Raw genomic sequence first — 26,817 nt, 5'->3', positions numbered from 1 at the left:
TGTCGCCAGTTGTAATCTACGCCCTAGATAAGGGCCCGAATACTGACCTTCCTTGGACTTGGCCTCACGGGGCTCCATTGAGTCATGTGTCGGCCGCCACGCGAAGGCCGAGTCAATAAATTTGAGGGCATACTGATCAAACATTTGTACGATCGTGTGATGCGTGGCTTGCGTCGGTAAACAGCCGAATAAATGGGTACAGTCGATATAGTTGCTGACAAACTGCCAAAAGTATGTATCCAAGACTTTAACGCATAAGGAATACAGACGTGTATATATATTTCTGGCATTTTGTCCGCATTAATATTTAACACCGTCACTGTACTTCGGTTCGGATGACGTGTTTAGCTTGGGGGCAAATGATGCTTAAGCTTTTGGTTACAAATACTTCAGAGGTACTTGTAGTCTTCATAGTCTTGTACTAATAAACACAAGAATTTGATCGAACGAATTAAAACACGTTAAGTCTCTCAGGCTCAGACTTTTGTAAGCATGATTTCACAGGACAGGTGAAGTGACGGATTCTCTTGAACTCCTTAAATCACAGATGCTTTAAATTATTCATTTCAGTAGGTTCTAATAGTTTCTGTACGTATGTCCAAAACGTGCAACGTTTTTCAGAATCGTTGATACTCAGGTATTTTTGTACCATCTCTCAATTATCTTCACAAAACATCAGACTATCGGAAAAATGACTACTGACTACCGATGTTGTGCTCCAGAATTCCAGATACAGAACTCTCGATTTCCATCAAACTAACATTCTCTAATCAATCCAGCCAGCATCTAGTATTCTTGGAACATAGCTAAAGATACGAAGTAGTTCTCAATGATAAATGCAAGACAAATCATATCAGCTCCTCAAAGCGCCAGTCACTTACTTTACTACGGCGGAACAGTGATGTAACGATGTGACGCGCTGCCGTGTTCCAGATACCGAACTCTCGATTTCCATCGGTCATGGGCAAGTGACGCTACTGGTACATCATCCGATTGTTCGTGCGCGATCTACTCTGCTATAATAATAATAATAATACCACGCGGGGGCAGCTTGTGGCGAGCTGACGGTGAGTGGCGACACCGCGGACCCCTATTCCAGAGGGCACTTCCATCTAGCCCTCGCCTCTGCGCTTGCCTTAACCGGCCGGCCAGAGTGGATTCGCAAGAGCGGGACCTATGCTCCAGGTTGGAAGTGTAAAATGTCATAACGCCGGCGGCCTGCTGAATGGAACACCAGGAACCAAGCTACCGCAGACTCACCTCTCGACAACCTTTTAGCCACTCTCAAGTGTTGCTCTGTTGTCGCACTAATTGTCACGGCAGGTGTCCGATAGTCTCCTCCCATAGCCCTTTAACCAGTTCATCCAACTTTCAAAACAATAACCTATGACCTTAGCTCCCATCGCAGCACAAAAGTGCTGCACTGCAATAGTCTTTGCACCTGGCGGGGACCATCTCCGGTTGTATCATATTGTGCGCTCGGGGATGGTATCCGCCACGTGTATCCCTTGCCTTTAGATTAAAATGTCTAAAAGGGCCTCTGTGCTGTTGGCTTCGGCCCCACGCATGCCTCCCAAAGGTCCGGGACCCCATGGTCCCGAGATATGGAAAAGACAGACAAATAATAATAATATATACTTTATTGTACACCACTTATTGACAATGAGATTCAGTACAAAAACAAAACATATTAAGAAGCAGGTAACAACAGGCGGTCTTATCGCTAAAAAGCGATCTCTACCAGACAACCTTAGGGTAGCATTACTGCTATATGTGTGTATCGCATGAATTGTTCTGATTAATCCTTGCTGCTTCTTTCCACTATCACTATGAGATAAAATTTCGATTTTCGCCCCTGAGTTGAGTTCTCAATTGTCCATTCTCCAGAAACTTCCGCTTCGCACAACTAAACTTTAGACCTCGAAACCTATATTTTGTTTGTCCGTCTTTCACGGCAAAACGGAGCGACGAATTGGTTTGATTTTTTAAGTGGAGATAGCTGAAGAGATATAGTGACATAGCGTCACTACTTTTAAAAAATCTCGTATCTCACGCAGTTCCTCAAAGTTAAAACGCAGTAAGTCTATATGCATTCCATAAATACTTACTACAATTTTCTTTCCATTGACAGACGAAGATACAAGTTTTTTAAAAGTAGTGACACAAGTTTTTTAAAAGTAGTGACGATAGGCTACTTTTGTTTCTTTGTTACCCCCCACTTCGCGGGCAAAAGCTAGTACTTCTATAAAAAATAAAATAAAACTAGTAATATTCTGTTACTTGTCACTTATTGTCAGTGTTAAATGACAATTTGTCTGGATGGTAAAACAAATGTAAATTCGTAAAGATTAATGAATGTTGCATATAAGTATGCTTTTGACGTTACCTGTCAATATTCTGATTTATATAATACCTTCACACAATGACATATCGATGACTTGTAAATTAAAACACTACACAATCTTTACATACAATAAAAACCGCCCAGTGTTTAGTAAACCGGTTTAAATTAAATCATACTCTTTATGCGACTCCAAATAAAGGCTATCACCACGCACGCCCACGGTAGCCCACATGACATATCTATCTCAAGGCCGTGTTGTAGAAGGCTTTATTTTATAACTGTAAGCCTTTTTGGTTGCTTATTGGCTGCGTGAAGACGTTTGGAAAATACTACTTATATGTAGCTTTAAAGTCTAAAATAATTCGCGTGGAAATTTGAAAATTTTGGAAAACTCTCTACAGCACCCCTACAATACAGTAGACGGTATTTTAGATTTTTAAGTTGACAAATTTAGTGACATTTGTAATTGAAAAATACGGATTCTAAACAAGAGTTCAATATCTTCTTCTTCCTTGCGTTATCCCGGCATTTTGGCATGAAAGCCTCTGCGTTGGCAACTACGAGTAGGTACTACAAGAGTTTGGTTTAGTCACTAGTTTTTTCGAAAGTTGCTTATAAAATAGTTGCAAACTTAGCCAAGTACCACTCTAATACTTTAACTTGCATTTTAATAATCGATAAACTTTAAGAAAAATACTTTTATATAACTCCGTATAGACAGATGAAGTCTAAGAAAAAAACGTTACTCCGATTCGAACCACCAAGGATGCACGGTTGACTAGACGGCACTACACCTTAGGTTGATTCTCGGTTAGATGGTGCTAATATTAATATCACAATTTATTGTACAAAAAAAAACCTGAGAAAAAAACACAAAAGTTTAAAGATCCTGTGTCAAAAGATGTGACCACACTTTGACAATAATTCTCTATATATAATTCTCTAGGATTTATATTAATGAAAAATTAGACCCGGAAGCGGCTAGTTTCATCAGTCTCCTGGGAACTGGGACCCACGGGGGGTACCATTTGCTCATTGTCATTGTCACCCACGGTAGCGACATTAGTGACTGGGTCAGGTCGGGCCAAAACTGTGTCAAAGTCAATGGCGAATTCAGTTTAGACCCGTTGCGAACTATTCTTTTTTGGTAGTTCGTCTATTTGCCGGTCTCTCGAATACAAATAGTAAATCAATTGTGATGATATGGTTCTCATATGCACTTGAAGATTAAATACTGTACTCTGGTTGAAATTCAGATGTTTGTGGTCAACAGGAGACGAGTTTCCCAGAAGATCTATCTCTAAGAGTGCTGATAACGAATTTTTTTTATTATTTTTTTATTATAATTGGGCTTACTCTTGGCCACAGACTAGCCAAAGGCAAAGACGTGGACTAACGATGGAGTGAGCTCGCTCAGAAGATGCCTGTTCACCCTAGATTCTTGCGGTAGGTAATATTTCCTCGCGCGAACTCCGGCTGTGAAATGAGCTCCCATGCCAAGACCTACAGTATGGAGTTCTTCAAAAGAGGAGTGTACAGATTTCTAAAGGGTCAGCAACATGCCAGTAACACCTCTGGAGTTGCAAGCGTCCATAGGTGGCCATGTTGCTAGGCAGAGTGATGGCAGATGGACTAAAATTGTAACGGAATGGTGGCCGCTTACAGATGTAAGAAGCACTTGGCATCCGTTAGCTCGGTGGTGAACGACATCCGGAAAATTGCGGGTCACAACTGGATGAGACTAGCTCAGGACCGGGACAAATGGCGTACTAGAAGAGAGGCCTATGCTGGGCCTATAGTGGGCGATAAAGGGCTGATATGATGATGATGATAGGTGACGGTGACTGCTTACCGTAAGATGGGCCGTATGCTTATTTGCCACCATGTGGTATACAAAAAGGCACTCAGAAATTGGACAGTCAACAATTTTATTAGTAAAAAATAATTTTCACTATTTGATATGCAAATATTATAAACAACTACCCTTCACGTACCTACGATGCCTTAAATCCAGTCTAAAAACTTTAAAAACTAGGTATGCATTACAATCGAGTCCGTTTCGCGTGCGTTTAACCGAGTGAAAGTATATCATACTACACGCACTGCAGGCATGCGATGGGTTAGATCCACTAGCACAGGTGTTGAGGAAAACGGTCATTCAACTTAACCCTTTGAATTTTTTTACTAACCAGAAAGATTTGTGACGCTATTAAGGGGCTCCACACGGTTTTCATCGATTTTTGACAAGTTTTGAGTTGAAACTCCTAAATTTGCGCTACAGATAGAATTATAAGACCAACGGCCATCGGTTCTTCAATTTTTTATCTCTTACTTATTTTTTTATGATTTTTTTAAACATGGTCTAAAAAAACACTTATATCGTAATTTGATTTTAGTGAAGGGTGAAACGACATATTTTGATTTACCTTTTCTAAAAAAATGTTAAAGTTACTGTCGTAAGGAATTCACGGTTTCCCGAAATTCATATGGAAAAAATTCGATGGCTATAGATGACATCTTAGTAGCTCAGATGGTAGGGCACTGGGCTAGCGATCCAGTGGCAGTTAGTTGAAATCTCACACTCGCAAGTACTTTTTTCCTCATAAATCCACTTTAAATATCAAAACTTTTGTTTTCTCATTTTTTCAAAGTTATATATTTTGTATAATTTCATGTCATGTCTGTTATTTTAATGAAACATTCTTGAGTACTGAAATTAGTATCTCTTATGATATGAATTTATATTTTATATTTTCATTTTAATTTAATTTAATGTTAATTGTAAATTTAATTTAATTAGTAAAATTTATTAATTTAATCGCTTTCTCTGTCCCTATGTAAGATTTAATTTTATAAGTTTTAAGGTTTATTTGCGAAGCCGGGGCGGGTCGCTAGTTTACAATATAATATAGTATGGAATCAACCTGTATGAGCAATAATTGGCTTGAAATAATATATTTTTTTTTTATATATAACCCGGCAACCTTCAAATCAAGAGTGAAGAGGCATCTTCAGGGCGAGCTCACTCCATCGTAGGCCACGTCTTTCATCGTCCTTTGTTGAGAGCTAACTTACGATTTCAGGCGTCAATGATTCGCAAGAATTCTATTTGTCTAAGTACCCAGTAGATATTAGTTCAGCCAATATCCTACACAAACTGCCAATTATTTAAACAAAAGTTCTATGCCATTCATTAATATAGGTTGTAACTAGGGTTGCCAGATGGTCGGGATTTGACGGGATTCTCCCGATTTACGTCACGTTGTCCCGACTCCCGACAAAATGAAAAATTTCCCGAGATTTTACTTTGCAAAAACAACAAACAAAATCGAAACGTCGCACGCGTCGCTGCTTCGGTGCTTAGAAATAACAAGAAATGTTAACTTACTGAAAATTTACACTTAGTCCCATGTCCCATATTACATTATCACATATGTTTGATCATAGGTCTGTATGCCTCTCTTTTTCTTTAACGTGAAGAAAAAGGACGGCATGTTGTCTATGATCATATTTCTATTAAATGATAGTCTAAATCGACCTTAAGCTGAAATATATTCAGGAGGAGGTAATTAACATTTGATAATATAAAATAATTATAAGAGACAAAAATATCATTAACATTTTTATTATGAAAAGTTGGAAAAATAACCTATTTGATTTTATTTCGCATTTCTCGACAAAAGTCCCAAAATCCCGATAAAATGTCCTTTTGTCCCGATTTTCGGGCAATTCGATCTGGCAACCCTAGTTGTAACACTTGTAACCCATGTTTACAAACATAAAGAGCAGGCGAAAAAACGACCTTGAACGAATCCTGTACTAAAAAAACTGTGACCGTCGACCCCGAGAGAAAGCAAATGTGCACGGCCTTGAGTAAGGCCGTGTCCAACCGATCAAAACACAACCTTATTACCAATTACGTAACGTCCAAATCAGATCAACGTATGACCACGAAAAAAAAAGTGAATAATTAGTGGTTTCAGACCTTATTTGCGTAGAATAAAGTTTAAATTTGAATGGTAAAGTGAGTATGATAGGTAGGCTGTAAGTGAAAGTGACATGACGCTAACGCGGAAGCGATTCGCGCGTGTATTTATCAACCTTATTCATGTAGGTCTAGAGTCTAATTTTAATTGGGGCGGAGTGAAGGTGTTTGATACTTGCTGCAGTGACTGTATCAGGTTGCTTTTTAGCGTGTGACGTCACGTGACGTAGAAATTGGATTGTGTTGTGCGCATTTTAGTGTCGATCAATATGTTTGTCTTTCTTCAGAGTTGATGTTAAGCGGTATATTCATTGACATAATAATGTGAAATGCGAAGTTTTGATGTTAAATACCAAATACTTAATTAGTGTCGGGATATAACAACTTTATGTTGTTGTTGAGTATGATATGTTGTTTTAATTATAAATGATATAACTAAAAAACATAACTTTGGATTAATCAAGTTTTCTGTTGTCTCTTCTGCTATGTATAAAGGACCTAGTAGTAGGACTTTAATGTCTTAGATTCAAGATTTAGCACAGTATTGCTCACAATCTGTGGTACTATAGTCCTCTCACTGACTAAACTGAATAAGCAAAAAAATCCTTTTTCTTTGAAATTATAAATAAGCTTAGGTACAAGTGCGGATCCAGCTTCGTGCCCAGGGGGGGGTCACGTGGTAAAGGCCCGGGCCCCAGGGTGGGGTCACGTGGTCTATTTGTATGGCCAACTTAGGCTCCAGGGCGGGGGGATATGACCCCCATGACCCCCCCCCTCCCCCTCCCCTGGATCCGCGCATGCTTAGGGTCCCCCCACATCTAGCGTCTCGCGAGCGTCGCGTCGGGCCAACTGTATGGGCAAAGCCTGACGCCGCGTCGACGTCGCGTCGACGCGGCGTCTTTTTCCATACAGTTGGCCCGACGCGACGCTCGCGAGACGCTAGATGTGGGGGGACCCTTAGGTACTCATGGTCAGATACTAAGCCGAGGCGAAGACGCGACTTACCTAAAGCGTGACCAGAAATATATACGCTACGCGCCATGTTGCGGAATTTCATTAGAACTATTTTCTTCATACGACACTGAACTGTCACCGCATACATTAAAATAACAGCGCCCTCTTGTCGATAGTCATATATTGCTAGTCAGGGTTTATATCAATACTACATGAAAAATAAACCCTTTTACCTTAGTCAGGTAAAAGCCGTGAATATTACAGCAAACCAATAAAAATAGACCATGTATTGCGTAACAAGTATACTATATGGATCACTGCCCTTGGCTTTGGTACGGCGCTGCCAAAAACCGGCGGCCATGACAGTCTCATGATTATACGTGATCATGTCTTCATAGAGACGACTGAACAGATGTGTAACGACCTTTATTCTGGTGGTTAAATTCGGCATATAAGAAAACAAACGAGAATAGCTGTACAGTCAACAACACAGCTGTGTATACAGACAAAGTGCCAAAAATATGTATACACACCTTTATGTACAGGTAATAAAGTTCTGTATACATATTTTTGGCACTTTGTCTGTATACACAGCTGTGTTGTTGACTGTACAAGTCCTGAACGGAGGTCAGAAATTACTTCATAAGTTACTCGACCGTACTGCTCACAGTTTTATAATGATGTCGAAGAGGTTTGACAATCATTATCATCATGTCAGCCCTTTATCGCCCGCTGCTGAACATATACCTCTCTTCTAGTACGCCATGTATCCCGGTCCTGAGCTAGTTTCATCCAGTTGTTGTGACCCGCAACTTTGCGGATGTCGTCCACCCAACGAGCTAACAGATTCCAAGCTCCAAGCGCTGCTTACATCTGTAAGCGGCCACCATTCCGTTAACATATACTATATACATAGTCCACCTAACATCACTCTGCCTAGCAACGGTAGCAACATGTCCCGACCAACCCAACTCGAATTTAGTTTGGCATACAATTTGGCAATTTTACATACAATATCTTATTGTGCCTATGCCCAACATTTTAAAAAAGATACTATAATAAGCCATAATTAAACCTACTAGGACCCTGCCTGCACCAACTTGATCTTTCGGTTTAGCCCATAGTTGACTGGTAGAGAATGCGATTCCGCCATTTGTAGTTTTTTATGTATTGTGCAGTAAAGTTTAAATAATAGTTATTTGTTATACAAGGGGGCAAAGTTGTATTTTAAAGCCGAGTGTGGAATTGAAAAACGAGCAAGTGAAAGGATTCTATAGTTGAACCACGAGCGAAGCGAGTGGTTCGAGAATAAAATCCTGAACTTGCGAGTTTTTTAACACACGAGAAGTAAAATACATTTGCACCCGAGTGTAACACAAAACTTTTCCCCTCACTATAGCGAGGAAACTACAACGCAAAAAATGCGTTTATCACTGCATCCAGTAGTTCCACAGGTGGTAAATCATCTTTATTACTAGATTCACCTACTTTTATCAATTTTAAAGCAGTTAATTTGACTTTATTCAAGGTCAAATTACTTTACCCACTAGTGGATAAAATGCGTTTTTACCCGCTGGTATTAAAGTACAAAACACGTGTTTCCGAGCTAGTGAGGGGAAAATAAATAAGACAGTGATAAATGTCGGAATAATTTGAACTGTTTTAAGAACTCAAAAATGTAAGGTACAGCGAGGCAAATTTTTCCATTATTACACTATGATGTTGAGTTCTACATGTATCCACTGAACACGCCTATCGCCTACCATATATAACCGGTGAACACTAAGTATTTAATAATGCAAACATTGTAAAACATGGAAAAAATGGACCAGTTACATTTGTCCCCCAGTCGAGATTTGCCCTGCTGTACCTTACTGACAATTTTTTTTTCCGTGTTCTTTATTACTCGATGTTTTACAACAGTCAGTTTAAATATTATTTTTGCAAATGTGTAAGCTTGGCTTGACACCGTTTTTAAGGACAGAAATGTGGATCAGTAAAAGCACTATCTAGCTGTAGCTAAAAGCAAAGCAGCTTCAATATGTCACAAACTGACCATTAAGCCGTTTATCGGTAAAATGTTGACTTATTGGTGTGACTTGTGAGCTTTTTCATCTGATCCAGCATGGCCATGAAGACGATACGATACAGGTCAATTCTCCATACAAACGCTCTCGACTATTTCCTCCCTGGTTTTTGAAGATAGAGCAATGATTTTTTCAACACAGATTATTATTATTTTTATCTGTGTCGGACCGTTTTGACTTTTTTAAGGTTAAAACGGCCTTTTTCAATATGGCTAAAAGAAGGTGTGATACTCAAGATCGGTAACAATTAGCCAAAAGATCTGAAATTCTGAACGGTCCGACACAGATTATTTCATTGTTATTCAGATTCTCAAATTTCGTTCCGTTTAAATAAGTTTTGAAGGAGGAAACAGTCGAGAGCGGAACCTCGATTTTTGATCTTTTAACTGAGTTGTTCTTAATGGACATATTTTTTTTCGATAAATCTAGTTAATAACACGAGGTTCTTAGTTCTCACGTTACAATGTTTTTTTCAATTTGGGAATTTCAGTTAAAAATACTAATATTTAACTGAAATTCCCAAATTGAAAAGGGGCTCCTTTCCATTTTAGCATTTTCGCTCCCGTAGCGTCTTAAGACATTGTAACGTGAGAACTGAGAATCTCACCATAGTCCACACCATGAAGCAGTCCATTCTTCAACCTTGAAGATTTAAGATTAAGGGCTGGTACCAGGAAGTGTGGGTAATTTTGATATCGGGGACGATTGTTTGGGCCAACTTTAGCCTCCTAGCAAAAGGTTCCTAATTTAAAAACAAAGCAAATGCTTCCAGGACTCAGGAAGTTCAGATACCTGTTCGTCGGTCTAAGTGTTGGTCAGAGGGCCTACCCTGAACACAAGTTCGCATAATGAGGGCATCTTTCTTTGTCACTCTAATTACGCCTTATAATTAGAGTAAAAGAGAGCGGAGACCCTCAGGAACTCTATGAATCTAATTGTATTATGTTCAACAACTGGGTGATATTTCTTTTTCCCCTCGTTGCTCTGGTTACAGTTTTCTCGTGTTTTTGTATTAAGTTTAAGAAACTTTTATTTTTGTGGTTTCAGTTTCGTAAAGAGTTGTAGGGCCATTCCACTGTAAAGCAGTTCTTCCAGTTGACTATACTACTACTGTATCTTCGTAGCTTAGTTGACAGGACAGGAAATTCAAAGTCAGGTGTTAATAATATAGCTAGTAAAATGATCAAAAAAGATTTATCGAAGCAGTTTTGTGTTATGAATTATAACATATGCTTCATCACGAATCAAATCAATTTTCGTGCCATATATAAATACAATACGGAGCATCAAAAATCGAGATCGGGCCTTGCCAGTGATTGCTTATATGGCTCACTCACGAGTTAAGCGTATGTTCAAGGCCCTAGGTTTTTTATACTCGAACAAAGAGATATGCGGTTAGCACAGGTGAATTCGATCTGCCATGAACAGCATTTAAGAACGAATAATCTGTGGGCGATTTCACCACACTTCACCACAGTTACATTGACACTTGACACTGACAGTTATGTGCCTTAACGTTTACTGGGAGTACAGTCACCGGCATAAATAAGTGATGATTTCTATTCGTAAAATGCTTTATTGTATGATAACTATTTCCACGGGAGCTTTGTATTGATACTGGAATAACCATAACAAAAATGTATAAGAACAATTCTCAAAAATATAATATTGTACCTACGTTTTCTAGGCGGTTAAATGAAAAGAGATGCTGAGCAAGATCTACCAGATTTCCCAAAATTTCCCAGAACGTTATGAAACTTTTGTTTACCAAATTTTTGTACATTTTCGGTAACAAAAAAAGGAAAGCAAGAATGGCTAATAAGGGATCATCCACATATTACGTCACACCAAATTTCAGGTTTTTGGACCCCTCCCCCCCCCTATGTCACGCTTTTTTGTATCCCTTTAACAGGGATTGTCACATTTAGTATGACTCCCCCCCCCCTTACACTGTGACGTAAATTAATATATGGATGACGCCTAAACATATTTGGGAGCAAATGCTCCCAAATATGTTTAGGCGTCATCCATCTCACGCACGCCGCAAATGCAAAGCGTGCGACAGAGCCAGACTGCGTTTCGATTGATAGCGTCAACGATTGTCATTTCTGCTAGGCCGGCAGACATGACATTGACAATGCGCGCATGTCGCATGGCGCCCAAAATGACGTGCGAAAAGTTCCGCATGGAAAGTTGATCCCAGGCAAGGCCGTCTGCGTACGCGCCACTAGCACACGCGGTGCGAACAGTATGACAACACTCACAATTATCAACTTTAAATTAAATATGACACTTTAAATTCTCGCGTGTTGTACACATTTTTAAAGTCACTCGGTTTAATGCGATAAAATAATATTATTTTATCGCGTTCGACTCAAGAGTGACTTTAAAGATCATATTCAATGTCTGAGAGACATACAAAAATTCAAGAATGCTTGCTTCTCACATTGTCAGAGATAATGTCTGGCTAGATCGATTTTTTGCCCCCCGGAAACCTTCATGTAGCAAATTTCACTATAACATCGTTAGAGCTGTTTTCGAGATCTATATAATATACTTATGAGTATATTAAGGTACAGTATCACATATATGGCTATGCTTTACTATTTAATTTACTTGTCGTGTCCGTTTTCTGGGTAAAACTAAAAAGAAACGTGGGTTCTTGCCTCAGTTGCACTTGACAGTTAAAAATGCTCTTAGGAATAAAAACAAAAAAGAGTTTAGTAAAGTTAAGTATTATTTTAACATACCTACGTTGCCAAATTAGGGGGTTAAATCATCCTGCGTCATAAAGTACTACGAAGTTTATAGAAAATATTAAATTCCTCCTTATATTAAATTTCTCATCTTCCTCGTTTTGAAATCATACCAGTTGATCGTATAATATAAATCTTTTAGAAATCTATTTTATACGCAATACGACCTTTCTATGAAATACAGAACTGTATTTCATAGAAAGGTCGTATTGCGTATAAAATAGAAGAAATTTCTTAGAAATAGTTCGCTTCCGCATTGGTTATGTTATTTATATTGCATATGAAAACAAAAACAAACAAAGGACTAAGACTAGGTACTTAAGTAGATTAAGTATGTAAAGAATTTAACTGTAAGTATTGCGGAGATCTGCCTTTTTTCACTTTTCGAGGTGTTTTTCTCAAAATTACCTAAGCGCTTTTACTAGAAAATTATTGTTTCAGTGTTGTTTGTTTTCTCAAGAAGAATTTGAAATTTGGTATTTTATTTTAAATTAAAAGTAATTTTCATCAGCTTTTCAGTATGGGGAGTATCACCAATAATACCAATATGGTGACCGCTTTCCATAAGGCGGACAGTATGTCTGTTTTCCACCGACGTGATATTAAAAATGGCGGTTTTCGGTGGCAAAAATCAACGTCATTTTATCTCTCAAAACGCGCTATTTTGAATTTTTGTATATTGTATTCCGTCTCCCAGATATTTCTTATTAGAACATGTTACGATCGGCGTCGGCCAATCTTGCGTTGGAATACTGGTTAAAAACTTTTGACTGTGACAGATGAATACAGTAATCATTTAAAAAAAACATTACATTATTTTTATTGGCCGATGTGAGTTATCTTTGTGTTTGTTAACTTTTATAACTACTTTAAAACAGTGATCGATTGATTATGTATTTGTTGGCATATCAAAGTGTAGCCGGAAATTTGTATGTATGAGGACAAACATGTATGTACTTAGTAATTTCACTTACCAAAGAGTATAATATAATGAGGCACTGATTGAACTAATTTAACACATAAAGTATGCACACGAGCGATGTTGGTGCTCCCAGATCTGAAACAAAGAGATATAGCTTTTAGCAAAAAAAAAATATAAATACATACTCGTATCTGTCTATTTTTAACCCCCGACGACGGGGTGTTATAAGTTTGACGTGTCTGTCTGTTTGTGTGTGTGTCTGTCTGTGGCATCGTAGCTCCGGAACGGATGAACCGATTTAGATTTTTTTTTTATTTGAAAGCAAAATTAGTCGGGAGTGTTCTTAGCCATGTTTTATGAAAATCGGTCCTTTATGTCGGGGTTTCTTCAAAATTTTAATTTATGTGGTTAGGTTATATTACTAAGTATCATAGAGAAATAAGTAAGGAAAGAGTTGTAACTCCATACATCAGTAAATGAGAGTTATTTGTAGTGACATCTAGCGTCATCCGCGCGTCAATCACGCGTCAACTAGTGTAAATCTCTTAACAATTATCTTTGTTTCAGGTGATAACTAGAGGTCCGACGGGTCTCCGCGGCGTCTTACACGGAGACCTCACGGCTTTCGACAAACACTGGAACCTGGTACTGACCAACGTACTTGAGATCTACTGCAGGAAACCTATCAGGAAACTGAAGTACCCACCCGCAGGAGGTACGTTTCCAGCTAACTAAACTAACTAATTTTGGCTCAGTGATCCAAAGCGAATTTTGGCTTCCGCGAGATCGCCATCTGTCCCGATCCTGCGCAGCCTCTTTGCCAGTCACTGACTTGAAGCTGACGCAGATCGTACGTCGCCACACTGTCGTCCCAGCGATACCTGGGTCGACCCGCCGGACGGCCACTAGCCAGTCGACCCAAAAACGCTCTCTTGACAACGCGATCGATTCCCATTCCAAGTAAGTGACCGAGCCGGCGAAGTCTGTGGGCTTTCGTTTCGTCTATTTGTAATATTTAACTCATTACGTCTTTTTCAGGTCGTCCCGTGCCACAAGGCACAGCAAACATGATCTCCCCCCTCCCAGAGGTGGTGGTATCCTCCCTAGGCAACAGGATCTTCGAGTGCTCCCGCCACATTCCCCAGTTGCTCGTGAGGGGGGAGCATATCGTCCTCATCAATGTCGTGGACCAGTATCGGACTAAATAACATGCGTGTGTGATATTTTTTTCGCCATGGTCATACACTGAGTCGCCAGGCCTTTCTGACAGCAAACATCAAATTCCACCAATGAAATATGTCGATTTAATATGATTGGTGGGTAATGAAGACCAGCCCCTCTAGCACAACTTGCCTTGTCGCGCGCTAGTCCATACTTGAATACGCGCTTGATATATGGACTCGCGCGCGACAAGGCAAGTTGTGCTAAAGGGTCTGGCGCCACAGTATCACCGCATGGCGAAAAAACCGATTCAGAATAAGTATCCTCATTGAAATCAATTGCGTTTACCACCCTCGTTGTAAATGTGTCATTTTATTTTTTCTTTTTACAAACAGTATGACTGGTTAGTATAGGTTTGTAATCATTATTCGAAGCTATTTTATCACATAAGTGCCTCAAAAATGCCGTTGACGAGTCTTTGGCGTTACAATCAGCGATTACTTCGTTGGTTACAATACTGTAGTCTGTAACATCCATCATAAAAAATCATGGCTTTTTTTATCAAACAATTCAATATCTAAATATCAAGAAGCTTAAACAGATGATGGAGATGATAAATGTGCACCCAAAAAGTTTGGACATCTGGTTCTGTCTGCAGTGTCTGCACAAATATTATCGACTTGTATGTTTAGTGCATAGTTATCATTGCATTTTCTCAGGTTCTTCAAAGTTGATTCCAATAACTTATTTTAAATATTTACACTTAATTATAATTGCCAGATATCTTTCATGTTTATAACTTTAACAGCATAATAGGGTGAATTGCCAATAATTGCCCATGAAATAAAATAAAAATGTAAATAAATAAGGTTTAAATGCATTAAATATTTGTAAGTTCGAATAAGAATACTTTTACAAGGCTGGTTGAATGTTTCGTAAAATTTAAGAAAAAAAACTTATAGTTTTGATATGCTTTTATTTAGTAGTAGACTTTTTAAGACTGTACTCAACGGTACGTATATAGGTACCAATGTCGTCACTAAATACTTTGAAAATATCTCATATCTCAAACTGATCCTCAAAGTTAAAACGCAGTAAGTCTATATGCATTCCATACATACTTACTACATAATTATTTTTTTCATTCACACAAGAAGATACAAGTTTTTTTTTCAAAGTAGTGACGATAGGTATGTTAGAGTAGTACTATGATTAGTTATTAGGTACCAATTAGTAGATTAGGCAACTATTACTTTTTATACTTTAAAATTAAAAACTAAGAATAAAACTTAAGATGGTTAATATGTTAAGTGCTAAAAGTTGATACTTAATAAGTATTATAAATGTTTCATTTGTTATATTTTGTATATATTCTGGTGGTATATAAAAAATATTGCCGCTGCCTAAACATGTTAGTTATATTATATATACTTAGAAGTGTTAAAACTAATTTGTACGTTAAAATTTAACATAGTTAAAAGTTGTTTGTATGTTTTCTGTTTAGGATTTTTTTAAATACTTATTTAGAAGTATATCCGAGTATGTGCGATGTTAAATACTATTTGAATAAGTTATGAAATGTTGTATAATAGTTATTACATATTATTAGTTTTGTACATGGGATCTGCTTACCTACTAGTAGTTATAAAATGGAGCATACTTGTTTTGATACTCCTTAAAATAAAGAATTTTGTAAAACATAAAAATATCTCACATGTGAAATATTCTTGATACAGGTAAAAGCTTACATTTGTTATTTAGACAAGTATAACTAAAATGCATCAATACATAAAATACTCACTCAGTAAACTTTGTGCTTTAAGTTTTATTTTAAGGGTCGTTCCTTTCAATTATTCTACTTATTTCCGACAACAAAGCGTCTTCTCAACAATTTTTTTTTGTCAAATATCCATACTAATATTATAAATGGGAAAGTGTGTGTGTCTGTTTGTTTGTCCGTCTTTCACGGCAAAACGGAGCTACGAATTGACGTGATTTTTTAAGTGGAGATAGTTGAAGGGATGGAGAGTGACATAGGCTACTTTTTGTCTCTTTCTAACGCGAGCGAAGCCGCGGGCAAAAGCTAGTATTCCATACGTTTTTATTACTCAGTGGAAGATTTTGTAAGACATCTTACGCTAACGTTGTACGGAATAGGAAAGTACCAAAATCTTACTTACTGCTTACTGCTAGCCTTTCTCCGCAGACGTTTAGTCTGGTTGCCTTTGGCATAGGCCTCTCCCATATTTCTCCATGTTTCTCTGTCTAGAGCTTGTCTTCTCCACAAGGCTCCAGCTACCTTTCTGAATTCATTTTCCCATCTCATTTTTTGTCCGCCATCCTTCCTTTTGCCATCTCTTGGGTACCATGATGTTATGTCCTTAGACCATTTTTCTCTTTTATCTCGGAGCATGTGGCCAGTCCATTTCCATTTTAGTTGCTTCATTGTCTGATTTACGTCAGTTATCTTTGTTCTTTTTCTAATGGTATCCAACTTTATTCTATCTTTAAGTTTTATATGCAACATGCTTCTTTCCATGCTATTTTGGCAAACTTGGAGAGCTCGCCTTTCCTTGTCCGTTAGGGCCCAAGTTTGGCATCCATACGTGAGACAGGGAAGGATACATGTGTTAAAGACTTTGGACTTAAGGTTTGTAGGTATTTGGTTGTTTTTCATGATTTCTCGTAGTGACCAATATCTTTTCCATGAGTTCCCAATTCTAGTGTCCACTTCTTGTTGCATCAAATTTTGAGGTGATATTACTTGCCCGAGATATGTGTATTGTTCTACATATTCAATGAGGTTGTTGTCTATGAGTATCTCTTCTTTTCCACTGTTCGTCATTATTTTTGTTTTTTCGGTGTTCATTGTTAATCCAACTTCTTTACTGACATCAGCTAGTTGTTGTAACATTATGTTTAGGTCTTGTGGGTTGTCGCTAAGTAGAATAATATCGTCAGCAAACCTAAGGTTTGATAGCTTTGCTCCATTTATGTCGATCCCAAGGGACTCCCAGTTAAGCTTCCTAAATACATATTCTAGAACTGCGGAGAAAAGTTTCGGTGACAAAGGATCTCCCTGTTTCACTCCTTTTTTCACACTGAATACTTTGCCGTCTCTTTCTGTCCGTATTTTAGCTGTGGAATTCTGGTATATTAGTTGTAATATTCTTATGTATTTTGTTTGTATGTTTTGTTCTTGCAATGCTTCCCATATGTATTTATGTTTCAAAGAGTCGAATGCTTTATTGTAGTCTATGAAAGCAAGATAAAAGATTTTATTGTACTCCAAATGTTTTTCTATTATTTGTTTGATTGTATGTATATGGTCGACTGTTGAGAATCCACTTCGGAAACCCGCTTGCTCCTTAGGTTGATTTGCCTCTAGTTCTTTGCTAATCCGGTTCAGGATAACTTTGGAGAATATTTTGTACATGTTTGTTATTAAGCTGATAGGTCTGTAGTTGTTGACTAGGCTTTTATCTCCTTTTTTGTGAAGTAATATTATTGTGGAGGTTTTCCATTGTTCCGGTATGACTTCCTCTTTTAAAATGTCATTGAATAGTCCTGTCGTTGTTCCTAGTATCTCGTCTATACAGCCTTTTATTATTTCATTAGAAATTTTCATTAGAAATTTTCAGACCAAAGTCCAAAATCTAAGAACTGCTTAATATTATCAGTAATATGCTAGGAACAAAAAAAACATTTTATAGGTTTTTTTTTTACATTACTTTCTTTAGAGAACCGTTCAATTCCCCTGTGCTTGTGAAAGTACTAAAGAAATTCAACTCTTAGCTCTCGTAAAATAACTTTATGAACTCAGGCGTAAATAGGCTCAGGTCTAGGCTATAGTTTCCAGCAATTTCCGCGTTGGGAACAGTTTTTGTATATATGTATGTATGAATGGGAGCGCGCGGGAGCGATGGCCGGACTCTGAAAACACGGGAACAATAGGAGGTGGACGATCGGACTTCCCATAGGCACAACGACAAGTATACACAGGTCAACAGAAAACTGGGAAATTTTATTCCATTCCGTACTTTAAGTACAAGGTGGGGAAAGATTGAAGGACTTTTCTTGAGGGGTCAGATGAAATATGTTTCGTAAAACCTGACCACAAAATTAAAATTTTGAAAAAACCCCCGACCGTGACATAATAGACCGATTTTCATGAAACATGGGTAAGAACACTCCCGACTAACTCAGCTTTGAGAAAAAAAAACTAAATCTAAATCGGTTCATCCGTTCGGTTCCTACGATGCCACAGACAGACACACACACAGACAGATAGACGAATAGACAGACAGACAGACACGTCAAACACGCCGTCGTTTTTGCCGCCGGTACGAAGACATACTTGGCATACATAAGTTTTGGCTTATAACTTATAAGCCAAAACTTATAAGTTATAAGACCGCGAGCGATATTTTATGTCTTAAGTACATAATATATTAGACTACAACTGTTAATAAGAATAACAACAAAATTAAAATTTTGAAAAAAACCCCGACCGCGACATAGTGGACCGATTTTTATGAAACATGGCAAAGAACACTCCCGACTAACTCAGCTTTCAAACAAAAAAAACTAAATCGAAATCGGTTCTTCCGTTCGGGAGCTACGATGCCACAGACAGACACACACACAGACAGACAGACAGACACGTCAAACTTATAACACGCCGTCGTTTTTGCGTCGGGGGTTAAAAAGAAGAAGGCCAGGAGCAACACCGGATATTCTCAGAGAGTATTCTTATCCGCAGTCTCGATTTCCGCGACACATACAAATAGTATGAAAATAATCCTGGCAATAATGCTGCGTTTTCACTTAGTGTTCTGAGCGCGCATGCGTTCGTGCGTAGATGAAAACACTTGACTGCGATACCTGCGATACTTGTTCAGAACAGTGAAAACGCAGCTTTAGACGCGATCGCAGACATATTCAGGAAATCCTGATGCAGTCTGCAGATAACTAGAAGGGTCACAGTTGGGTTTAAGATTATTATATTATAGGAAACTTTATGTATCAAATCAAGGCATAACGTAATTGGTAGCTGATCCTTTTGCCATCTGCGTCTATTTGTAGGAAGACAATGCCCGATGGCTGGCGCAGATCCAACCGCCCACTGGTTTTGCTCAAAAATCAATCCGTGGTCCGAAACCACATGTCACACCAACGTTCTCATAGTCGCCTGGTACCTGGGGTCTCACCACGCGGACAATTGACAATTTTCTGTCCACTTCCGAGACGATAAGTACTTACGGTGATTACAGTCAAGTGCACAAATATGATAGACGTGAAACGTTTGTGATACATACAAATACGTATTTGAATTTAATTTTTCCGTCTAGACGGAGTCTAGCCGTCGCGAACGAGCTCATGCTATGCCTATTGATGGGTCTTCGTCTAACTCGAAACATGTCCTCAATCGCGATATACTCTATTAACGTATGTATTGGAAAAATCTTTTAAATTCTTATCGGGATCGAATAAGTGCGAGCAAGATAGATATAAAACCCGAATCGTTAACTGATGTTAATCGTACTGTACCTATATGTAAGTATTTTTATTGTATGTATACGCTCTTATAATACCGGATTAAGATACCTTATTTTTGAGTAAGATGTTTCTATTTTTTAAAGCATGCCTGTCCGTATCCACCTCCGTCAGTATTAAATCATGTTGCAATTGTTTCTCACTAAAAATAAGTTCATCGTAACAGATTGTTGAAAATACACGGCCGATTTTTCATTAAAGTTCGAGGGCGTATCACTCCCGTAGTAATGAAATTGTGCATTCAGCCAAAAGTAGAATGCGTACCTAACTTTACTTTTCATCACGATTTCGTGGAAAGTAAAATGTAAATGCGTTCAACATCCTCCTTGCGTTATCCTGGCATTTGCCACGGCTCATGGGAGCCTGGGATCCGCTTTGACAACTAATCCTAAGATTTGGCGTAGGCACTAGTTTTGACCTTCCAACCCGAAGGGTAACTAGACCTTATTGGAATTAGTCCGGTTTCCTCACGATGTTTTCCTTCACCGAAAAGCGACTGGCAAATATCAAATGACATTTCGCACATAAATTCCGAAAAACTCATTGGTGCGAGCCGGGGTTCGAACCCGCGACCTCCGGAACGAAAGTCGCACGTACTTACCGCTAGGCTACCACCGCTTCTAGCTTCACAAATGCGTTCAATTTCATATATAAAGGATAATAATTTTCACTATAGGCGTATAGGCACTATCACCTATTGGTAAATTTCTCCCCAATAATTTGGTTATTGAATAACATATTTAAAAACAATCAGGTTGTTCTCGTAACGTTCTAGGTTCCAGTTTTAAACTACCATTGTCCTGCGCTCGCGAATATTTCGCTTAAGGTACAGCGGGGCAAATCTCAACTGGGGGGCAACTGTAACTATTCCATTTTTTCCATTATTACACTATGATGTTGAGTTCTACATGTATCCACTTAACGCGCCTACCATATATAACCGGTGGACACTCTATTTAATAATGCAAACATTGTAAAACATGGATAAAATGGACCAGTTACATTTGGCCCCCAGTCGAGATTTGCCCCGATGTACCTTACTTGATTATCAAGCGGTTAAGCAACCTAGCGCCCTTGTAGAACTAATATCTAACAATTTACGCATATCTAATGCACCGGCTGTCAACGGTATGCCAGGACCAAATTCTTAGTTAGTTCGGTCACATCTCACGTGGCCCGCCAGATAGCCTAGAGAGAATAATTATGACGGGCAAAGTTGAAGACACAAGACCTCAGGTCCCCTACTAGATGGTGTGTTCAAATTACTGCACCCATGCAATTAAAACTGCACAAAGCCATGCGCTTGGCGAGGAACAGACGCCTATGGAGGGACCTATATATTGTAACATGGCAAACCTGCATGTTGCAGTCGCCGCGCGCACTGGCCGCTAAGAAGAAAAAGTACGGCCATATCACGCGTCTTTTGTTTTTTTGCACAAAATTTTCTCTGCCGGGGAAGGCTCATATACATTTCAAGTGCTAATTATTTAATTGCATTTAAAACTTGTGAAATACTTGTATTGTAAAAACAGTGTGTTTGTGTTGGGCTGCCTCTTATGCAGGTACTTATAATTGTATAATATGTGTAAATAGTTAAAAGTTTATTCGTTTAATGTTGAAACCTAATCCAAGTCTTATTGTACGTCACTGTTTCGCGAAAGCGAATAAGGCCTGGGCTAGGTTCCGACTGCAGACCTAAGCACGCACGATTGTTGCAGCCCTTTCTTCTACTTTAAAATTTAAGAAGAACTTTGCTGAACGTCGCTGCTTATACTACTCAGCGCTGGAACATCTTCAGCCTGGTTTCTGTACAACTCGCACAGTGGCACCTGCGGACAGACCACGTATACGGCTAGACGAAGACCAGCAGAAGGAACGTTGAGGCCAGTGACGATCTTTTACTACCTACTAGCGTACTGACAGACATCTCTTAATTTATTGTATATATTTTTCATTATATTGTTATTTACTTATAGAACCTTTGTTTTATTTCTCCGCTGACTAGCCGGCTACAATATATTTAAAATCACATATAAGTGCAGGTCGAACGCGATTAATTAACATTATTTTACCTTTTTTCCCAACGTTTCGGCCAGGTTGCACTGGCCGTGGTCGCGAAAGACTCAACGCCCAGTGCAACCTGGCCGAAACATTGGGAAAAAAGGTAAAATAATGTTAATTAATCGTGTTCGACATGTATGTGACTTTAAATATAGTCTTAATATAGTCTTCTATATAGTCTTCAACAGAATGACATGATGCAGCATTGAGGGAACGACTGAAGAAGTTTTCTTCTAACCATTTAAATCTGAATGAACGTGATATTGAGTATATCCGCAACCGTCGGCCAAACGTTTTGGAGCCTCATCATATACAACAAACACTATTGTTGTATATATTACAATGACGGGAAGAAGGCTTGGGAATCCTAAAGATATGAGATTTGTTTTAAATGCGATTTTGTTACGGTGCGTTCGATCTTGAGAACTGATTGACCCAAGTTTTTCTTAAATCGATTTTTATATTCATTTTAATTAAATATCACAATTATGTTGCACGACGATTTCAAAACTAGTATTTTTCGGTTTCTATTCGCAAATGTGTTTCAATTACTTAGGTATTTGGCTGTGTGTACACTTTGTACGTCTGGCCGATACAGAACGGACTGCACTCAGTGACTGAAACTTATATGGAAACTGCAATTCGTCGTTGCATATGACATGCAATGCCCATTACAAGTTGCACTTCATTAAATACGTGTTGGCAATTTTGTAGTTCAATCGATGTTTAAGTTTAAGTGTCAATATCAAATACTTTTTTTCTAGCCTACTTTTTGTCCCACTTCTGGGCAAAGGCCTCTTCTTTCTTCCGCCACCCATCACGATTTGCCGCCTGCGCCGGCTAATCGCTGCAAAATGCGTCGAGGTCATCCCGCCATCTCTTCTTTGATCTACATACTCACTACATGATCACAATTATGATTTTCATCATTTTTATTAGGTCCAAAGTTAAACCTAACTTTGTAAGCGACATAGCGCACACGCGCTTAACCGAATCAATTATAGTCGAGCCAGGGGCGGCTCACTCCGCGATTCTATCGCCGCGCTACAAGTACATGCTGGCGGCCGCGAGTTCGCGGCCTAATCAGGTGTGGCGCGCGTTCTCACGGAACGCACGTTCGCACTTTCTATTGTTTACATTACGTAGCGAGTTTTTTCAAGGTTCATATGCGATGTCCACATGTGGAATGGCTAATAATGCTTAGTTAAATAGACATCATGAATAAAATAGAACAATCTTACACTGATCTTATTGATTAAGTCCAACGGAAAAGTTCAATAAGGCTTGTGATGCTGAAAGCTGTAACAAAAATATATAAATACTGTATTATATACCTAGAAAGTAACCAAGACTTTAATATATAGTATAACTATTTATCTGAGAATTAATGCGTTTTAATCCATAGGCAACCCTATCGTCCGACGCTGCGCACGTGCGGCTCGTTTCTTTGTTAGAATTTTGTAGGCATTTAAAAAGGCGGCATTTCGTGAACATCAAAGCAGTGGGCCTTCTGTACTTGTACTATTATATATTCTGTGGTCGAGCGCAAAAAGCGAAATTTCGCGCCGGCGCGTAAAAAGCGCGCGTGGGGTCGGCGCCCGCGCCGGTGCGACGCCCGGGAGCGATGGTTCCGCGTCCAGCGAGAAAATGGCTACTAGACGCGTTGGGAAAACTTGAAGGTTAGGAAAAAACAAAATGAGGGTTCACAATGTTAAGCTTCATATTAAATTTAAACGGTCTGACCCTTTATAGGGAACAAGTCTCAAAAAAGACCACCATGTAAAATTATCATGTAATTTTTCTTGCACAGAGTTTTTGAGACCTCAGGATGGGGATGAGGTTTGAATTCACGATTTTTGTGTCGTGTCCGTTAAAGGGTTATGAATTATACAGGAAGAAGGAAGAAATTAAAACGATTTATTTTACAAGTTACATAGTGCGTGCATGTAATTTCGTGAATTTTTTTTTGGGTGGTCACACCTCGGACACTGGCGATCAAATATATGAAAGAGGCGCGTTCCTAACACACAGTCTAAACTCGTGTAGGTGAACGCGTACTATGCTTTTATGAGTGAAATATGACAGGTCGAGTGTCCTCGTCTTTGACAGGCGGTAACCGAGAGGGGGTGGGCGCCACTTTCAGCGGGGAGCGGAAGTGGACATAACACGATAGTACTCTTTATTATACTGTGGTAAGGTGCAGACCATGTCTAAGTAAATTGAGCACAGTATATATAGTTCCGCGACCACCCGACGGGAGAAAATGGCTACTAGCGTATGCGTTGGGAAAACTTGAAGGAAAAAACAGAGGGTTCGAAGGTCCATCGAGATTTAAGTACAGAGAAAAGAGACTAAGCAGAATTTCTAAAAAGTTTGTACACGTGCATTTTGTCTTCGATATTCATATTGATAAAAATTGGTAGGCTTTGGTATTAAAATTGGTTGGTTTCCCAATATGTTCCAGGTAGTTTGTATGAAACATTCCTTTTTGTTTACATTATTAGGCTTCTAAATAATAATGTTAACAAAAATGAATTTTCGGTAACAAAAAATAGTACATTTCGTTATAAGTGCGAGAAGTATGTCATTACTTTACGAGTCCCGAGACATTTTGCCACGAGCGGCACGCGAGACAAATCTCGGGACGAGTGAAGAATGACATTCTCGCACGTGTGACGAACGACGTTTTTTAATACAGTTGCGAAAAAACACTACTACAACGAAATAAAACAATCCGAACTATCAATTTTCCCATGGACATTGACGGATTATTTGACAATTCAAAGGCGTATTTTTGAAGCTTTTAAACTTGCGTGCATATTTTCGAGTTTGCTATTCATCTAACATAATTTATTTCATTGGGTGCCATAAAAACATAAACATTTACGATTTGGGACGATTCTTTAATGTACAACTACATTTTAATTTAATCGATCCATTTATGCCCCGACGTATTGCAAATAACGTAAAATAATTATGACAAATCGCGTAACATATTGAGGTTTTTGAACGTGCATTAAGTTAAAACATGGTGAGACGCCTCTACTTTGACAGTAGAAAACGCGTTTCATTCCAATCATGTTCTGTTTACACGACTCATTATAACCGATTTTTCATAGTATAAACCATTTTATAAATTATGTTTAGCATGACTAAAAGTAAACAATTACATATGAAAATTAACGTTTTAAATATTAGGAACTTAATAGTATGTTTATAGTTTTATTCTGTCTTAGTAGACTAGACTAATATGAAAACAGCTCGGTAAGTAGTCGTAAAATGGAACGTATACTTCTTTTTACGCACTAGTTCGTAAAATACAACTTCTCGCACGCTAAACAGCCAAAAAACGGGCACTTTTTGAGCAACTGTATTAAAAATAACCTTTCATACAAACTACCTGGACCTGGACACAATTTTCATGCCTCAGTAAATTGAGCATATTCTTAATTAATATACGTAAATAAATAAACATGCAAGAATTACTCGTTTAAAGTTATTAGATAGACATGTAGATAAATATGGATCTAAAAACAGTTACCATTACACATTCCCTAATCCCGAGCCCAGTTTCCCATGATCCGGCGCTATCCTCCAGCCAACGTAAGATGGGCGAACTTTCCCCGCGTAAAAATAGCGCGTTGCGCAACAGGGCCATTGCACCGGCCGGTGGCACCGCGTGCATCGTGCGGTAACCGACGGTTCACGGATAGGCGCAGTTTAAAGATGACTTATAAATACATAGATGGACACATCGCCGACCAAAAATCGCTTGTTAGTATAAACATGTGTAAGCGTTCAGCGACGACGATTACGGCTGTTATATAAATGTTACCTATATGTTTAACACAGTGTGAGAGGGACAGCGCGATGGCATTGACATTACGCCGTCCCTGTCACACCGTGATAACACTAGCTTTTGCCCGCGGCTTCGCTCGCGTTAGAGAGAGATAAAAAGTAGCCTATGTCACTCTCCGTCTCTTCAACTATCTCCACTTAAAAAATCATGTCAATTCGTCGCCCCGTTTTGCCGTGAAAGACGGCCAAACAAACAGACACACACACTTTCCCATTTATAATATTAGTATGGATTTATAACATACCAACGAGCGATTTTTGGCTGGCAAGAGTCGAGTCCGCGTCCATAGGTTTGGGGACTAAGCAAAGACAAAACAGGTATAACTTCGTGTAGACAGATAAAGTGTAAGAAATAAACGTACCTTGGAATCATCAAGAGAAATGTACGGTCGCCTAGATGGCGCAACCTTTGTTAATTCATCATAACAATTTGAACACGTATCAAGTTAAGAATATGAATATACTGTCAAAACAGGTTTAAAATAAACCTACTTAACCACAGAATTAAAATTTTGAAAAAAACACCGACATAGTGGACCGATTTTCATGAAACATGGCTAAGAACACTCCCGATTAATTCAGATTTAAAACAAAAAAAACTAAATCAAAATCGGTTCATCCGTTCGGGACTTACGATGCCACAGACACGTCAAACTTATAACACCCCGTCGTTTTTGCGTCGGGGGTTAAAAATGTAAGTCTGTGTCGAAATATGGCAGTCTATGCACTGTTACTATAATACATTTTTCCCCTCACTAGCTCGGAAACACGTGTTTTGTCCTTTAATACCAGCGGGTAAAAACACATTTTATCCACTAGTGGGTAAAGTAATTTGACCTTGAATAAAGTCAAATTAACTGCTTTAAAGCTGATAAAAGTAGGTGAATCTAGTAATAAAGATGATTTACCACCTGTGGAACTACTGGAAGCAGTGATAAATGCATTTTTTGCGTTGTAGTTTCCTCGCTATAATGAGGGGAAAAGTTTTGTGTTACACTCGGGTGCAAATGTATTTTATTTCTCGTGTGTTAAAAAACTCGCAAGTTCAGGATTCTATTCTCGAACCACTCGCTTCGCTCGTGGTTCAACTATATAGAATCCTTTCACTTGCTCGTTTTTCAATTCCACACTCG

The 26,817-nt window shown here is 38.7% G+C and overlaps 2 protein-coding genes across 9 annotated transcripts in view; one reads left to right on the top strand and one right to left on the bottom strand.

The window, feature by feature from the left end:
• The window catches only part of LOC125241596 (U7 snRNA-associated Sm-like protein LSm11), a 72,649-nt gene extending 56,660 nt beyond the window's left edge, over positions 1-15,989 (top strand). The window contains exons 3-4 of the mRNA XM_048150153.1: positions 13,616-13,763; positions 14,087-15,989. Of these exons, the coding sequence (XP_048006110.1) occupies positions 13,616-13,763; positions 14,087-14,256 (318 nt within the window). The 3' untranslated portion in view covers positions 14,257-15,989. The remainder of the gene's footprint in view (positions 1-13,615; positions 13,764-14,086) is intronic.
• Positions 1-26,817, bottom strand: part of LOC125241595 (ecdysone-induced protein 74EF) — a 320,422-nt gene that overhangs the window by 238,312 nt on the left and 55,293 nt on the right. For all 8 annotated transcript variants that reach the window (XM_048150148.1, XM_048150150.1, XM_048150147.1 and 5 more), the window contains exon 2: positions 13,101-13,183. The gene's annotated coding sequence lies outside the window, so the exon portion shown is untranslated. The remainder of the gene's footprint in view (positions 1-13,100; positions 13,184-26,817) is intronic.

Source organism: Leguminivora glycinivorella, chromosome Z, assembly GCF_023078275.1.
Source record: "Leguminivora glycinivorella isolate SPB_JAAS2020 chromosome Z, LegGlyc_1.1, whole genome shotgun sequence".
NCBI classification, from domain to species: Eukaryota; Metazoa; Arthropoda; class Insecta; order Lepidoptera; family Tortricidae; genus Leguminivora; species Leguminivora glycinivorella.
Note: the sequence above shows the minus strand (reverse complement) of the source record. Positions and strands in the feature narration are given on the sequence as shown.